This window comes from Falco peregrinus, chromosome 9 (genome assembly GCF_023634155.1).
Source record: "Falco peregrinus isolate bFalPer1 chromosome 9, bFalPer1.pri, whole genome shotgun sequence".
NCBI lineage: Eukaryota > Metazoa > Chordata > Aves > Falconiformes > Falconidae > Falco > Falco peregrinus.
This window is the reverse complement of record NC_073729.1, coordinates 6645640-6664159: the sequence shown is the minus strand read 5'-3', so window position 1 is coordinate 6664159 and position 18520 is coordinate 6645640. Positions and strand designations below refer to the sequence as shown.

At 37.5% G+C, this 18520-nt stretch overlaps 1 protein-coding gene across 4 annotated transcripts in view; it reads right to left on the bottom strand.

The window, feature by feature from the left end:
- The window catches only part of PIK3C2A (phosphatidylinositol-4-phosphate 3-kinase catalytic subunit type 2 alpha), a 53959-nt gene that overhangs the window by 34483 nt on the left and 956 nt on the right, over positions 1–18520 (bottom strand). For 2 of the 4 annotated variants that reach the window (XM_055813534.1, XM_055813533.1), the window contains exons 2-3: positions 6926–8103; positions 1021–1127 (exon numbers count right to left, since the gene is read on the bottom strand). In XM_055813534.1, the coding sequence (XP_055669509.1) occupies positions 1021–1127; positions 6926–8017 (1199 nt within the window). In that variant the 5' untranslated portion in view covers positions 8018–8103. The remainder of the gene's footprint in view (positions 1–1020; positions 1128–6925; positions 8104–18520) is intronic. The other 2 variants (XM_055813536.1, XM_055813535.1) reach the window with 1 other exon arrangement.

The following is an 18520-nucleotide window of genomic DNA, read 5'->3' as shown; positions in this document are numbered from 1 at the left end:
GATTAAGAACAGAACTCATCTATAATGGTCACCTATTTCATCATCCTGATTACCGACAACAGCGTGAGTAGAAAAAAGGAATCCCTCTCGCTTGTCCAGTCAAGAATCCATCAGCATTTTAAGCACTGGGTCTTGAAAGAAAGGGCAACAACCAGATCTAACTATAAACTGTTGCAACAAGCCTATTTTATGCGAGCTTTGACATGTTGTTCACCAGTAAGTTTCACAGGTATAAGAATTATCATTGGGTTTACAGAGTTTCCTTCCATTTTGTAAACATTCCTGTATTAAAAAGTAGCTGCTATCCTTCAAATTCTAAGATCTCTATTTCCCCCCATTATTTCTTGGATTTTGATCTTGAGAGGAGGGAAAAAGGCAAGACACCTAGTTTGTCTTCTCTAGGAAAACAGAAGAAATTTTTTAAAAAAAAACAGACTCATTAAGTCATGGCAGTAACCAAACAATAAAGGAGAATTCTGGTTGATTAAGTCCCATCTAATTTGCTAAGACCGTCGAGAAATTTCACCACCTGAACAAAGCAGGAACAAGTTTATTTCTCACAGAATTCCAGTTGTGAAAGCAAAATAATGAAAGCATTTAAGGGTTAGAAAGTTGAAGTTACAGGATTTAGTGAGATGCATCAGCTAAGAAAGACTTCAAATTCTTTCGAAACAAATTGTATTAAAAAAAGACAGAAGACTACACAGAAAAAAATAGTTTGATGATAAAGTATTACAAAAACAAGGAAAAGACTGAGAGGAAAGTTACAGGACCAAAAGAATAAAGATGACACATAATAATCCAAAAGTACTGAACACCTTAACAATTCTGTTGCATTTTTGAGAAAACAAAGACAAATCCAGGAAAAACTGGGATTAGAAAAGGGAAAAGGATACATACTGAAACCTGCCCCATCAAGCAAAAAAAAAAAAAAGCTGCCTCTGTCAATCTAACTGAGAATTAGTTACTTAGCTTTTCTTTTTCCTTCTGAAAGCTAATTTGTGTTCAGTAATTTCTTACTTTGTAATTGCTTGAGAAAAAGCTGACAGTTCTTGATTCTGCCCTTCAATTTCTTGGAGAAGCACGTTTCCTGACAGCATGCCAGTGGTCCCATTGTCTTTCTGCAACTCAAAGATAATACAGTATTTAAATAGCTGCAAATGTACTCCTATAGCCAGCAAAGCCACGTGTAGACTATAGATTTTTCAGAAGTCTGAAGTTTACTATTAGCTTTAGGTCTACTTCTATAAGGAGAAAAAAAATGTATATAATTAAGTTGAACAGTAAAGGTTTGCCGGACCAGTGACTCCTTTACAGAAGGTAGTTTGACAGCATCATTATCAGGTAACTAAGTTGCAAACATAACAGTTCCCAAGCTCCCAGCAGTGACCTGTTGCATTAGAACGTGGCTAGATTTTGCTGAACCAGAGGAGGAAGACAAACAAATGTTTTTTCCGCCACTTGTGCGATTCAGCTTTCAGTACAGTCCCAGAAAGAACCGCTACACATCAGCTCTGCCCATGATTACCTTTTCCTACAAAGCAGGAAAAGATAAATTGTACACCGGAAGGAAGCAGTGTTCAGAACACTAAACTCTGAACCGATCTCATGGTATCAAGTTACTGCTGTTTTAATCCCTTATGCCGTACACACGTGCCAGCTCCCAAAAATGTAAACCACATCTTTGAAGCATCTCATCTAAGAAACAATTGCTAAGGAACTTCAGTTTCAAGTAACAAAAATCTAGTACGCTTTAAAAACAAAAAACCAACCACAAATAAAAAACCCTGCAGCAGTTTTTAATCCGTATCTGTTTCCGATCCAATTCAAAATACAGCCATACAAATGCTAGTGTAAGCAAAAGGGAGAAAGCAGCTGGGGCAGCCAGTGGGGCTGAGATGGAGCTCAATTATCTGTAGTCTAACAGCCTCCACCGAAGCATTCGTGGAACTCCAGCAAAACGCTCCCTGGAATAAATAGATTCTGAAGAGTTTGCTCACATCCAACCCAGGGTCACTGTGCATAAAGGATAAGGACTTCTGACCAGTTACATTTTACACCCAGTGCTTTTTTGCAAGGCTTACAGAAATTTTTAATACATCCACCCATGGGTCCAGGGGGAAAAAAAAAAAAAAAAAAAAAGGAGAAAAAAAAGAAAAAAAGGCAGATGGCCCTATGGTTTTTCTGAAAAGCATTACTATTCATTACGATTTCAAACATGAATAAAACTACTATGTGGGTTATTTATTATTAACTGACAAAGTTAGCCAAGCATCTAATTTCATTACAGCATATCAGACAATATAGTCAAATTAGACCATCTCAGAAAAGGGGTCAAATTGTAACATGCAGAGCTAAGGACTATCAGGTCTTTTCCTGTTAGGATTTTTTTTTTTCCTCAAAATTGTTCAAGCAGTATAGCATAAACTTGGAAGGGATAATATATGCAACCTGTAATTGCCACTTGAATCTCATTTAAACCTAGTTATTTCAGCTAAAATACTGGTTTCATGACCAGTTCAAAAGGATAAATTCTATGTAATTGGGGATTAGCCATTAGGAGCAGGAAGCTGTGAAGTCACAAAACCTGCAATGAGACTCAGAGGCACGTACAATGACTAAAATTTAGAAAGGTTCTTTTATTCTAACATTTCAGACAAGTTCTGTAACATAAAAATACTTCTGGGCAACTGCACCAGACTTGCTGACAAACCTGTGCAATTGTACCTAGAACATGCCTTCTTCAAGCAATTACACAATAACAAAACAAAAAGATCATACAAGGGAACAGGAAGGTAACATACCAAGTCAAAGGTAAACACCTCCGATAAGGATTCAATGAACCACTAGTCAGCACTCCACACAGAACCCAATCATTTCAAATCAAGAAGGTGGCTATACAAATGTTAAGTTTTCTCTGTTTAAGAACTCTTTTTGAAGTAACACTACAATCAAGTACTCAAAGTACTCTGCAACTCTAACCAGAGTATAAAAGCAAGGGGATTACTTAAAAATCACACCAGTGATGCAACATTGCCACTTTATGCCATTACGTGACACTTTTGAATTATTTACAGCAAAATTTGCAGGTTATTCTACTGTTAAATTCAAAGTTTAGGGAACTACAGGCTATTTGTATACATGTAAGCTTTGCCAAAAAAAAAAAATCTAATGTAATGAGCAAAGGAGAAAAACAAACGGTTTAGTTTAGTTACCCATAGTTGACCTCGGGTCATATTTGGCAAAGGAGAAAAACCTATGTTATTACACATATATATTGCTGGAAATTACCTGCTGGAATATTAAGAACACTAAATTCCTTCTTGCTTTTATAGTTTAATTTCAATACTAATTTTTGATTACTTTTTGGAAGTATTTCAGGAGGATAAACTTTGACAAATTAAGAAATCTACTTAAAATACTTGTTGTTCAAAACTCTAATCATCTGAGTACAGTGTAAGATTTGAATTTCTTTAACTTCCAGATGAGCAAATCTAAGGGGTACAAAAGCTATCAGTCAAGCAGGAAATAACTTTTAAGAAAGGACTTCAGGCCAAACTAAATAAATAGTTCAGTACAGCCTGCAAAAACAATTACTCTTAACAATAAAAAAAACCCAAACTCAGTAATTTACCAGAAGTCAAGTTAATTAAGTAAATTAAATCCTACCAGTACATAAGGCCACAAGACTCTTCAGCTCTGTGGAGAGGAAAGCTAGAGAAAACACCACCTAAAATAGGACAAACTGATGATCTTTGCCTCTGCTTTCAGATAGGAGAGTCACAAACACTGAAGTGTTTAAAGGGGAGTACTGAATATATAGATACTTCATCAAATATGAGGCAAAACTCAAAGCAATCTGTTGATTCAAGAGATTAAATAGAGTATGTTAGAATCTATATGACTAGGATTTTTTACTAATAGTTTTGTTTAAAGGGTCAGTGAAACTGGGTTATTCAGGGGGGAAAAGAATGATCCAGACTAGTTAGGATGCAAGACTTGCATACTTTGAAGGAAATATATACCTGTAGGTAAATGGCATAAGATACAAGCGAACTGTCAAAAAGAGGCTACATAACTCAGCTCCTACTATACCACCAGATGGAAAATTACTTAAGCTAGAAAATAAAGTAGCAGCACAGGATGGACAGAAGATAAAGCAGAAGCCACAGGTTATGTTGAAAGGATATCCATTTGAAAGACTCTCTTTAAATCTACCTATTATCTTCTTTAATAACGGCACAAGCAGCAGAAATAACCCTGGTGATAATTTACAGTCTTGTATTATAATCCAGACTCGAACTGGAGTATTATGCCAAAACTGGTTAACCACAGACTGGAGGAACACAAGCGAGAAGTAGATCTTGAACCTTCAATGGGGCATCCACTGCAGGACTCTGCTATAAATTAAGAACTTGTTTGAAAAAGCTGGTGGCTTAAGAAAATCAGAAATACTGACTACGGGATCAGGAAGTGCTGTTGTGAACGCATCATGAATAAAGCAAATGCAGTAAGACTGTATCAAGCAGAATACCCCTACCTGTAACGAGGGTGTAGTTATGCCACCGTACATGGCACACACGTGGTACACTGTGCTCTCACACAGAGCGCTAAAATTCTTGTAAGTCATCTTCAAAAAAAAAAGTGACAGGAAAGAGTATCACACAGAGCTTGCAACGAAACCTGACAGAAAGTCAGCGTCTCTTGTAACATGTTGAGGTGAACATCAAAAGGGTTCTTTATCTGAAATACCTGCTGTTCCATCCTGTTAAGGACATTTGGTAAGAGCTAGTTAGGAATGCATTTCTGCTGAAAATCAGATGACTGATGAGGACTGCGAGGGGCTAGACCAGTCAAAAATAGCAGGAGGAAAACACCACGTGAAGGCAGAGCTTAAGTATTATATGAATCAGTTAACATGTGATCCACAAATAGCATGGGATTGGGCCTGATGAACAGAAGAGACCTTTTTAAATCCTGCATTCTTGAAAAAACCCCTGGAATCTATAAAAACATACTTCATTCAGCAACAGTCAAATACTACTTTCTACAGACACCACCTCAGAAGCACCGATCCAATATAATCTAGCTATTGTAGTTAATGGTTTCATTACAACGAACCAAACACCGCTGGAAAACTTACAAACACATCACTAGATAGCATGACAAACTGAAGCAGCAAACTGCTGTAGACCCCAAATTTACACACCTTTCCAAATACTAGGAAATAACCAAGTTCACATATCACAGCTCAGCAGTGAGTGGAAAAAATAAAATCCAAGTTCAACTAAAGATCTTCACACATGTATGTTAAAAATGCAATCCCTTAAAGACAAAGGTAAAGGGATTTTTTGGGTTTATGTGGGTTTTTTGTCCTTCGCCACTGGCCTTCTATTAAACTTTTGCCAGCATCTGAAAGCTAGCCCAGAAAAAAACCAGGAAAACCTTCAGAAGAGGAGCCAAAAATTTCACTTCAATAACAATTTAGACAGCTCTTTAAGCCAAAGTCTAGTAAAATATTCCTTTTTCTGAGAAAAAAAAAAACCTCGCTCAGCTTGGGGGAGGAAGAATTAAGGGAGCAATGTGGAAAACATCCTTGCCCGATACCAGTTGTTTTTTATGGCATGTCCCTGGCCTATTAAAACACCTAGAAAGACAACACCTAAGAGTCAAAACAGCTGCCATCCAAAGTCTCCAAGGCGAACAGATCTTTTACCTTCTGACCAGTTCCTACAAATACTTTTTTTCCTGTGATTATCACCCCTACCAGGGTTTTAACTTTTCCACTGAAGACTTCTTCAGTCTCTGTACTCTCCCTATCAAAAAATAAAAATACAAAAGTATTCACATTCACTTTCTAGTGACGTGACTAATACTTAGAAATGTAACATCTTGGTTTATGATGAAATTATCACAGAAAGAATTTTAAAGGATAGGAATAGGTAAATAATCCATAGTCATTCACAAGACTTGGAAAAGGGTAGGATGCACTTACGGGGGCATCATTAACCAGATGAGATTGCAACGGTATTGATCATCTGCTTTACGGTTTAGTTTTGACACACACTGCATGTGCTCAATGTACAAAAATTATGAGCATCATAACTAAAGCCTCTGTTGACATTTTTGTCTTGAAAGTTTTATGAAAGTAATCCTGAACCTGGAACAGAAGACAGCCTTTTGCCCTGCCTGATAAAAATAATCACACAAAGATGGTCTTCCTTCTTCCAGAACAGAAGTGCAGGGTTTCTGACCCGACAGGCATCCAACCTTCCAGGATAATATAACCAAAATGTTCTGTTGCATGATCTCTAGCACTCCTGCACAGGTAGAAAGCTTTCTACCTACGAAAAAGTTGCAGTGGTCCTATGAAAGACTGCAAGTGATACTGGGAGTACAGAAAATAGTTTTCACTATGCCACTTATCTTTCTGTTTTAACTTTTTTATATATAAAAAAAAGTTGACAGATTCTAGTAAAAGGCAAAAAAAAATTTCTTTCTTCCCCCCCTGCCAAAATCTGAGATCAAGGCTGCTCAAGATAAAGCTTTAAGTGTCTTACTTTGTATCTTTTTATGGTGCAGTATCATGGGAATTGCTCATTAATTTAAATGTTTATCAACATAATTTAAATACTGAATTGTTCTAATGATTATTTCCATTTGTTTGTGGTGTGCTGAAAAACACCAGCTTCCTCAGTAAATGCGGAAAGATTACACAAGACTAGAGTTATTTTGGGATTTAGTTCAGTAGTAATGTTCAATTTTCTGAGTATCATTAATACATACATACACCATTAACATCACACTATTTGGACACTGCTCAAGCCAAGTAAATATATAAATAAATCCAGACCTTACAGTGTCTCTAAACACTGTGATTAATCTTTACTATTATACTGCAACTTACAAATAATTATTTACATACCTGTGATGTTTGGCCCTGTAGCTTTGCAAGTTGAGTTGTTCGCATGTTTAAGGACTGGCTCCTCGTAACTGTTGCTCCAGATGATTTCCCATTTACTTTTCTTTCCAGATGACAAGTTACTAACAGCTTCTCTTCTAACAGCACAGCATCCCATGGATCTTCAGCAGTCATACTCAAAGCCCTCTCTCCATCATTCTCTACATTTAAAGTCTCCACACTATCCACTTTCGGTTTACTTAGAGGATCCAAATCTAACCAATCAAATTTACTAACATCCCTGCAGCTTTCCGAGGGTGGTAGGTTAGAAACTGCAGACTTTATAGCAGTCACTTCCAAGTCTGTGCTTGACTTCCCATTTTTCAGAAATTCTGAGGTGCTTGCAATTTTGTCAAACACCTTTGCCATTTCTGGTGTAAGTACTGGTACGGGAGGATATATAGGTAGGCTTCCTTGTGGATGGAAAGGTGTAATAGCTGCCGGTGGGTATGAAATGTATTGCAACTGCCTTGGAAGACCAAGATAAATAGGTTCTCTAGAGTGATAGGAGGACATACTTGGATGGAATCCATTCTGAAACACACCAGTCTGTTTTGTGTAAGAAGCTGAGGGGTAAATAGGAGGTAAAGTGCATGTCACAGGTGCTGGTGTCCCAGGCATCCACTGTCTTCTTTGACTCGTAGGCCCAAGATAAAATTGTGAAGACACAGATGGGCTCAAAATAGGACTTACTGGTAATGTAGGTACTTTACTAGATTCAAAAGTGTCATCCAGCAACAGTTTCTCTAGTTCAGCATGCGTAAGCTTCTCTATGTCAACAGTACTTAGTTTATCTTCCATGCTCTTGGCATCAGACTCTGGAAACACCATGAGATCATGGTCCTGTTTGCTATGAGTCTGTGCTTTTTGTCTGGTGCTACTTAAAGAATGAAAAGTTTGTTTATTACCAGCTACACCTCTTTCTTTCTGCATCTTAGCTAATGCCTCAGCTTCCATCTGCAATGCCTCCTCTTTGTCCACATCTTTTGACCTTGCAGCTGCCACAGAAGGTGATGAGCGCTGTTTAAATCCATTGCTACTGGATATCTGGGCCATACCGCAAGAGCGGATATCCACTTAAAGAAGCAACACTTCCCTTGTACTGGTTGTCTACTCTTGGCTTCGGAAGAGACTTAGCAGATCTGAAAAGGAAATGAAGCATTAGAAACACATAAAAGAGATCATATGGGGAGAACTACACAGTCACACGTCACCAACTGACAAGGTTGCACGTGTTCTCCAGAAACCCAGGACATTTTAAAATTTTAGAGACCTTTTTTTGGCCAGGGGTGGGGTGGGTGGTATCAATCAAACAAACAAACAAACAAAAAAAAGCAACACAATTACTTTCACAGCCTTTGAATTAACCGAGACCGATTTATTCTTCTTACAAGTACCTACCAGGAGATAATTACCTGGTTTCTTTTTGCACCACCAAACCTAAGACATAGAAAAGCAACATTCAGATACCTAACTGTTCACAGATTTGAACCATTCTGCCCATCTCGCCAGGTTCAATATCAGCAGCAGAAATCATTCTAAAGACTATACAAATATCTAGCATTGATAAAGCACACTGTCAAGAAAACGTCCAGTGTTACTTCAATTTATTACAAAAACAACAGGCCTATCAAACTGCTATTCGACGACTGTGATGGTCATAATGATGCTGAAGGCCCTCCCTTCCATTGGAAAGATACCATTGCCTCTAAACAAGAGAAAGTAATGCTTACGAAATGCTGTTTTTTGAACAAGCAAGATAAGTGATTTAAGTACAGCTGCTTATTAAGGAATCCCTTTAATAGCCCCTTAAAGGAAGCCTCATTCACCACACCATAAGGGAAGAAACTGTGAAAGGTCACTTTTGCCTAAAGGCCAGCACCAAGAAATTGGAAAAATCTAAGATGTCAATCTCGTGCTCAGTACTATTATTCAAATTCCCATATTCACCACAATATCTATTCATCTTCACTAAAATAATCTTTAAAGAGATTACCACAAGAACTATGTTACTTTTCAATATTATTTCTACTTTATTCTACAGCTTTTACACACAGCCAGGTTAAAGTTGAATACAGGAGATAAGGTGTCTTCCAGCAACAGTCAGTATATATATCAACTAGCAAGATAAAAATCATAGGAGGTTTACATAAACAGCAATCTTCATTAAAACACAGTTTCACTGAACTTAGATGAGCCCTTGAGATGTAAACCATCATGGGTTTAAGTCATGCAACAATCTACAAATCAGAAAAGTTTCCTCTGCAGCAAATAATTTAAATAGCTGAGAAAAGATTCTGTCTTTATGTTCCCTGCTATTCACACCCTTTAAAAGGGTTTTGGTTTTTTGGGTTTGGTCCCCCCCGCCCCCTTGAATCAAACCAGAGATGTGCTTTGAACAAACTGACTGTACTCCTGTCTACGTGGTGAATTCACAGCAAGATTCTTACCAGATTTCCAGCAGATTCTTTAAATTCTTTAGAACAAAAGCTTGGCTGGTCTTACCTAGTTCATTTTAGTGGCTTACTATACTGTGAAGGGCAGACATCTTTAAAAGAGGTTCTATACATTTCAGCTGACACTGAAAACAAATTCAGGTGAAGCCCTTCACAAAGCAAGATTAAACCAGAACTCACATTACAGGTACCAGGACAAGATTTAAATGAAAGAGGGTATCTTCATAAAGACCAAAACAGTGAAAGACTAACAAAGCTATAAAAGCGTTAAAGCCACAAAATAAAGCCCTGGGGAATAAAGTCCTAAGGAGGAACTTTGGAAGTTGGTAATGTATCCATTTCATGAGATAATTATATTCAACAAAGACTAAGTCTATGGAAAAAAGCCAACAACAGATCCTTTTCCATATAACATACTAAACTGCAGAGTTTTTCATTAAAACTGCAAATATTGCCATTAGGAAGAAGCCCTATCCCACCTACTGCCTATCTGCAGAGCTGAGTGTTGAACCCAATCAGGGAACTGATTAAAAAACCCTCAACCAAACCCCAAACTTTTTTCGCTGGGTTCCTTTATAGACAGTGCAGATCCCTGGTGCCGTTTACAGCACAGCTGTGGTCTTCAACAGCATTAGGTTATTCACTGTCCTGTTTGCAGGACAGTCATTCTAAACACTCTCCTAAAGATGTACTGAGTATTTTGCAATTGGTCTAAGCCTACTAGCCACAGATAACACCCTAACGAGAAGTCTAGTATGCTTTACACCAACTGCTCCAACTACCTAGATATCCAAGCAGGCTTTGATCTCTTTGTTAACTTACGGCTGGTTAAGATTGCCATGTCAAATTTTCAAATGCAAGAACATCCTGACTTATGAAGTCCTCCCAGTAATTCCCACTTGGCTTTTCTAAGAAACAGCAGCATGAGGTAAGTGCAGTTTTCATAGTCTTGCTGTTGTCTAAGGATTCCAAATAGCAGCAGGGTTTTTTCTCCCTAAATTTTATTCACAAATCTAAAGTAAGATCATACTTTCTGAGACTATTCAGAACTGGGCTACAACTTTGAAGAAAATTATCAATGCATTCTGGTGCTGCTTGATAGTTACAATGGTAAGTGAATTTTCTTAAGGAAAAAAATAGCAAGATCACATGGTCTTCAAAGTAACTATATATAACAACAACTCTGGCTCCTTAAAAAAAAAAAAAAGTAGAAAACCTTATTTTTCCGCTGCAATCGACAGCTTTGATCTCCATACTCGCCAAGCAGTCTGCTACTCACAAGAGGTTACTGTTCCACAAAGTCATGACTGCAGATAAACATACATTCCTCAGCACTCAGACATGGTTCACAGCCACTGCAGCACATTCATTCATAACATCTAGAGAATCCCAATCGCTCAATAACTGCTTGTTTATTGTACAATTTCAAGTTAGTACTGCATTTTTGTCAGTGTATGACTGCACACTTGCACTGACAAATCCAGTGACCTCTAGTAAGAGGAATATTCACATAACCACCACTACTAATAAAAGTCAAATTTTATTTTTGCAAGAGTCTCATCAGCATACATACACTTAATTTGATTGCTGTATTTAAGTCCTGGCCTTGGGAAACTTCTAAAACTAAATCAATGTATACATTTCTGACAAATTTTGTAAGCAGACTGCAGTTTTAAAATCAGGTTTTAACTTCAGACTGTTTGAAAAAAGTCTGAAAAAGTTGAAATAGTTTTAGGAAAACTTTGTCCCGCATGCCAGTTTAAGCAGTAAATTCACACAATAAAACATCAGAAGAAAAGCTCCGTAGGCATACACATGATTAAAATAAAGACAGACCTACTTTTAAATGCTAACTACACCACAACAGTTAACATTTCCACATAAGTTCAGCTTCACTTTGAACTTGTGACTTATTAGGCATCGAAGTTCAAAGGCAGAGAGCAAGCCGAAATTAAACTTCTCCAACATTTACAAAAAAGGGCAAATTCCATTTGGACCATCTATCAGCAGGGAACGCCTCTTTAACACTCGGGAGAGTATGTCTCGATTCAAATCCCAGAAACATGAAAACCAGACACCTGAGCCATTACTGAGCCCACCGTAGGAATTCACAGTAAGTTTGCAACAACTGGAGGTCATCAGAAGACCTAGAAGTAATCCTTGAAGAGTCAGGATTGTTCTCATCTCAACTGCTGCCAGCTATTTAAAGTAACAGTAATAATTAGTTTTCAACTGTCACTCTGTTCACCTTCAAAAGCACAACTCTGTTTCCAAAGACTTAAAGAATCATTCAAATGCTGCTTTTTTTTTTTTTTTAAGGAAAATTAGAATCAAATTTCTGTTAGACCTTCAGTTGCAAGTGATAAAACAATCTCCTACACCACTTCCCACCTAAATCTGAAATTAAATAGGCAAATTCATACTTTAGACAAAGTCACCGTATTTACACTGCCCTAGCAGTAACTCACTGATATTGTGTGGTTCTTTTAAAATCATGTCTAAAAACCTCAACCACCTGATTTATCCACAGCCTTTACAAAAGCTGATCTGCCTCTTGCAGTGAGACTCAGTCAACTTTAAGCAGTATTTTCTTTAAGTATTTGACCAGATGTCATCAGACACAAGTCTGCAGATCTCCTTCTCTGGCTCCAGTCTAGCAGAGTTACCCTACATGGAACACTTCCTTGGTGGCAATTTTGAATAAATGTGTTTAGAGTCCAAAGTTGATTTGCTCAGTCAAGTACCTGTATATTGCTATGTAATTTTGAGTACTGCTCGTTACTTTATTTCAAAGGAGTAAAACATTCCTTGAAAAAATGTTTAAAATGCAATTAAAAACCTTCATTAATGTCAAGAAGCAAGGCACAGCAAGACGTCTGACCATCTCCTTCAGATCAAAGCCTCTACATGGAACAGAAATTTCAAACTAGATTTTCACTTAGAGAGGCTTACGAAAAAAAAAAAAAAAGATACTTGCATGTGCACTAATCTAGCAAATACATAAAGCTGAAACCCAGAAGAAAATTTCTTCTGAGGAATTCATAGGTTTTTGGTAAAAAAATTAGGATAATCAATATAGGACATTACATGTCTACCAGAACAGAGATTCCTAAAACTGAAATTAGTTTCCTATTTTAATGATCAAGGGATGATTTTATCAGAAATAAATCCTGTTACTTTGAGCACAGGTAATCTCATCATCTGCTCACATACATGTTGACATTCTTTTCCACTTAAAATGAATTGCACAACTTCTTGAAAAGACCCAAGGCTTTTAACATTCTATTTATAATTCTACTGCTAAACAAGCACAGAACGTATTATTTGTTAATTCTTAAGAAATACTTCATAGTTATCGTAAAATCAGTGCACATAAATTCCCTAGAGACCAAGTACTAAATACAGAAGCAATGATAACAAGTCAGACCATTTCCTGCATTCCTTATAAAGTTATGCCCTGACATACACTTGTTTTGAGGAAGCTCTAGCTACTGTAATTTTCACAATAACTCCATGAATACTTTGCCTTTAACTAAAAAAAATCAGATTTGAGGCATTTGCCTAACATCAAATGATAGCTAACTTAAGAATTAACAAATCTTGCCTGCATACCAGAGATGGTAGCAGTTTTATGGGACACCAGGGAAAACTTCGCAAATAAAGGCAGCAGTAATATACTATGGAAAGTACTAATCATCTGGAAAGGAATTCATAGCAAGACATTTGCCACAGCAGGAAAACTCCTTAGCAAGAAAAGCACCCCCTTACAGAGGAGATTAACACAGTTTAACGAAAAGATTGAACGCATTTTGGTTTGGGTCACATCTCCAAAATCTTCAAATACAGTTTCAGTAGCTTAAATGCATGCACAATTTTTAATTTAGCACAAACTCTGAACCAGCACTCATTTATGTTTTGCTCAAATCCTTCAGCTCACAAATACCTGAACATCTGTACTGAGACCAGTGACCGCATCTCTTACCTGTGAAACTACTTTTCAGATGTAAATGAAACTTCAAAATCCTCTCAAAACCTCTGTTCTTGACAAGCTAGGTAAGAATAGGATGCTTTCAACAGTAGAACAGGAAGCATCCAGGAACGCTTGCAGGTCTTTCAAAATTGGCAACAAATCCCTTGAAAAATCCAGCCTTGACTGCTTTGGTGCTTATAAAAACACTTCTGAACTCTTCCATTTAATTTTCATCCAGGACACTGTGCAGAAGACAATGATAGATACAACATACTTTAACCGTAGAACCTTGACTTTTTGATCAATGCTCCAAGAGAGACAAAGGGTGAAAGCACCTGTCATGATGTTCCAGTCAAATCTCAGGGTAGGCAGCTACAGCTACCTATAGATCACGTATTTTCCACTGCCACAAAGTGCTCTTCCCCTTCTTGAACCAGCTGTTTGCACCATTAGCCACTGCAAGCCACACCACCAGCAGATGTGGATACATACAGATTTAGTACAGTATACTTGCAAGCTTCTTCAGTGTATTTGTGCTGTTATACTCCTCTCCTGAAATTCTGACCCCAATCACCACTTCATTTAACTCTGTTGAAGAAACAGGGGTCTTAAAGATAACTAAATTCCATGTAAGTTTCCCAAAAGCAGGCAACCTGACACCACCAAGAACACTGGGTGTCACAGCTAGAAGAAACCAGTAACATGAGCTCATATTATTGGACACCACAGATTTACTACCAGGATAATTTTTATAAATGCTTGAATCATGGCAAGAAAGCTTTAAAGCCAGTCAGCTGAAGACACAAATCAACCAGAAACTTGACATCAGTTCTATCAGCTGTAGAACTACTCACCAACTTGTGCATCTCTGTATCTCTCCCTATGTTGCTCCTAGCTCTCCAACAGCATACCTGCAATTCTGCTCCTGCCCAGTACTTTCTGGATGCAGATACCAGAACAAGCAATAATGAAACTGATGGCATCTCAGGCTGTTCTGATGCACTTGGCCAAGGCTTTTTTTTCCATGCCTTACAGCCAAGCCTATTACCAGCATTGTTTGACAAAGGCTAAGAATTTTAGATCTGTTGCAATATTTCCCCTTACAGAATAATGCTTTCATATCCACTCCTCCTGTTTCAGAAGCCTGCCTTCAAAACCTTTTTACTCATTCTCTTGCTTTTCAGCCACCTCTGAAGTTTTCCACCAATCCCTCTTTTCAAAGCACCTGAAAACACTCCTGCTGTACAAAATATTCCACAAAGTATCAGCATTTGCTCCTGGTTTGGGGTTTGGGGGTTTTATTATTTTTTAAGTAATGCCACTGCCCCAAATATTTTGATTCCACAGCTGAACAATTTGTGCAGTAATCCATGACTTGCAAGATATTTTTACCCTCGAGTATCATTTTTGTGGAACAATGAAGAGTGGAAGGGGCCTCAGGGGGTCTCTAGTTCTTTTACCTGCTCAAAGCAGGGTCAGCTATGAGAAGGTGACAAGGGTGCTCGGGGTTTTATCCAGGCAGCAACACTGCAGACAAAGTTTTAGTTATTCATACAGTGCAGGCCTGACCACAGCAGAGCATGACATTACCGAGAGCATCCATCTGTACTAGTTCCACTAATTCCAATACCAGTAATGCTAAGCAGAAGGCAGACAACATTTTAAGCTACATAGCCAGTTCAATCAAAAGTACAGAAAGCGTCTAGAGCATGGGGAGGGGGGGACAGAGAAAAGAAGAAACATTTGTGCTGTCTGCTTTAATTACATAAAGAGAGATGCTCAAACACTTCCCATATAGTTTTATAACATTCTGCATCATAGAGAACCATAGTAAAACCCCAATTTTCTTAAGGTATATCCCTAGAAGTAAGCCCTGCAAATATCCTCCCAATGTCACAAAGCATTCAAAAATGCGGGAAGTCAATGATGCAACGTACAGTGGCTATTAACATAAGCAGATGAAAACAACCCTCTCTCACAAAGATCCTATTCTATTCCCTGTGCAGCAGTGCACAGTATACACCTTCAACAAAGCATAACCAAAAAATTAGTAGCATAGGGAGAAAAAAAAACCCAAACATGTCACCATAGCTCTGTCCCAGATTTAACTCCATTATCACTGTATCAGGATCAACCTAGCAGTCTAACCAAATGTAATTCTGCTGTGGTAGCCAAATTATTTCTACCACTTACTTCAGTAGATGGGTCTCCCCCTCAGGCAGGAAACTTGCAGTTTCAGTTATAACCAGCAAATGCTTCTTAGTCACAAACCTAATTATTTACAAAAGCATTAAGCAGAACTGTTTATTATTTGATAGAGCAAATGCACTGTTCGCACGTACCTTTTTGCTTTATACATTAGAAAATACTAAATGCTTATTAGATATATTGATTCAATGATGATTTTTTTTTTTTAAACACTACATTGATAGAAGACAGAATGGCTGGACTCAGACTGACCAAAGTTTCACATCATCCTTAATTTGTCTCTAAGGGTAGGTTCAGAAATTCAGGCAAGCATGTAATGACACTTCCTCAAAATACTCTTCTAGTCTCCACTCATTTGCCACTCAAGTACTTCCTGAATCCTGAGGTAACTTCTCTAATATTAAGACCCCTGACAGATTATTTTTTTTTTTTTACCTCCAGTAGTTTGTCCAGTTGCAGGCTGAACTCATTATGTAAGCTTTCAGCACTGACCTTGTAACTCAGCACTGTCACCATCCTCTGCTTTTCTGCTGTGACTATGATCTAAGTAGAAGACCATATCAAGAACAGGTCATTGATAACAGATAAGTGTCCTGTAACTACTAACATCAACTACAATATTGAAATCTATGAGCTATAAACTAACCCGGTATCAACCAAATATTTTGTTATCAACCGAATTACTTTGTCTAGGTCATCTGAACTAGTGACATACTCTTTACACAAATACCATGATGTCCTCATACACTACATACTGCAAGTTCCCAGTTATGGTTAGTTTTTTTAAGTGATGTTTTGTTTACAACTTTAATACCACACACCTGAAAATTACAAGTAACATGAAATATGCAGACATACCTTCTCTCTCCAATTTCTTTAGTGAAAGCACTCTGCAGTGACTGCCACTTGAAGCAAACTAAACTTACTCTAAGTAAATAACTCCAGGCTGCATTTCTACAAAGGTATAGACCAAAGTAATATTTCTCAAAACCTTTTAATGTGAGCTTTGAGGAAGACATTTTATTCTAGATCTTTTATAGGTTAACTAAAGTTTATCAGTACTGGCACACCTTGAAACTTTTCCTCCTTCACTTACTTGTCCAGTCTGGAAACAACTTCTGCACTCTTCTGCAAAAACTGACATCACAGCAACCTTCTTATGTACAAAGGGGCTGGATAAACGCTGATGTTATTGACCACTACTAATGAGAACTTAACTCTGGTTCTGGTAAGTAATTCCACGTCCACTTCTACCACTTAACATAGAGGCATATGTTTACAGTTACACTTCCACAAAGCAAACAATTTACATTTGTGCTCTACTCCCTCATTTTTTAGTTTGTTGAAGTATCCTAAATAAATAAATACCACCATAATTTCTGCACTAACTACAGACACTAAAAGGCAATACTCCTAAAATCAAAATGGAAGATCATTACCTGCACGTCACCAAGGCTAACCTTAAAACACACACTACATTGCATGCCCTGGTCAGCATTAAGCTTATACCATCCAACCTATGAATGTTAATTCACGCAATTTTTAAAGCTTCCATAAGATAGCTACATAATTTAAAGACAAACAACATGCAATCCTGCTCTCAAATTCAAATCTAGCATTCATTTTTCTAGATAGCCCCATACTGGCTTGGTTTTGGTCCCATATCAAAGCCTAACACAACAAAAAACCAACCCCAAAACATCATCTCAGCATTTTTTTTTAGGCAATGTTTTAATTAATTTCTTCAGCTAGACAGCAGATACAATAGCAGCACTGGGTAAGAAACACCAGGAGTTTCAAGTCAACTTAGTTTGAGAAATAAGAAACATAAGCTCACAAATTCAGAAAAGATTTTTACTTGACATTTTGAAATGTTTAATATTCCATTTAAGGCATTCAATTTTCTTTGTTGCTACATAGAGAGCAACTAAAAAAAAGATAAAAATCAGTCAATCATCAGTGTATATACACTGATTATCTACACTGATGAACTTTTACGTTTGAGCTCTTAATGATGACAGAAATATTCTGTAAGGAAAGAGGTACTTCAAGTATCCAAATTAGGATTACTGTTACATTGTAATTAAGTAGGACAAGTCTATTTTTATTAATCAATCAAAAAAATTAAGTATTTCTTGGGACCTCCTATGTATTTTTTGTAAACAAGCATCCTTATGTAAAAGGACCTTTCAAATACTGCACAACATTTAAGACAAGGCTCCAATTTATTACTAGTTTTATTTGTAGGTTCCCCCTCCCTCCCCCTGAACAAAAGGCTATTTAACTTGAAGCATTTGTTGCTTCTCCCTGTGCTCTCCCCCACTGCCTTTATCTTTTATGCAACTTTCACTCATTGACTATTTCTTCTTAGTAGTTTTGCTTCGATCTGCTTTCAGTTTAGAAAAACAAAAGTTCACTTTGTGGGCCTTATAGTCCCTTTTTTCCCCCTCCCACAAATGTGGTAAATGCAATTTAAGTAACTTCTCTTCCCCCCAGATGCATAAAGAAAACTTTTTCCAGGCCCAGCCTCAGTGTTGGGGGAATGAATACAACTACCTTCAAACCTCAGAAAAACAACAACGTTATTTTGTCTGTCAGCTTTCCTTCCCCTTGCCCCATTTCTGCTTCCCCTTTGGTTTCTTCATAAATCATCTACCACTACTACTCTTGAACACAGTTTATATTTTAAGTGGGTATTGCACAACATCTTTTATAAACGTCACATATTTTCTCTTGAGTTTTCAGTTCCCTTTGGAAAGAGATTTGCATTCAACACACAAGGTTGTCATTTAAAACCTCTGCATCTCTCCCCTACCCCAAACCTGCTGAACTGCACTATGCTCTAAGACCATATCTGTAACAAGTAATGCGACGACGAGGAAAAGCATCAGAACCTTTATTTTCTTCCAAGCTAAGCTTTTTTTT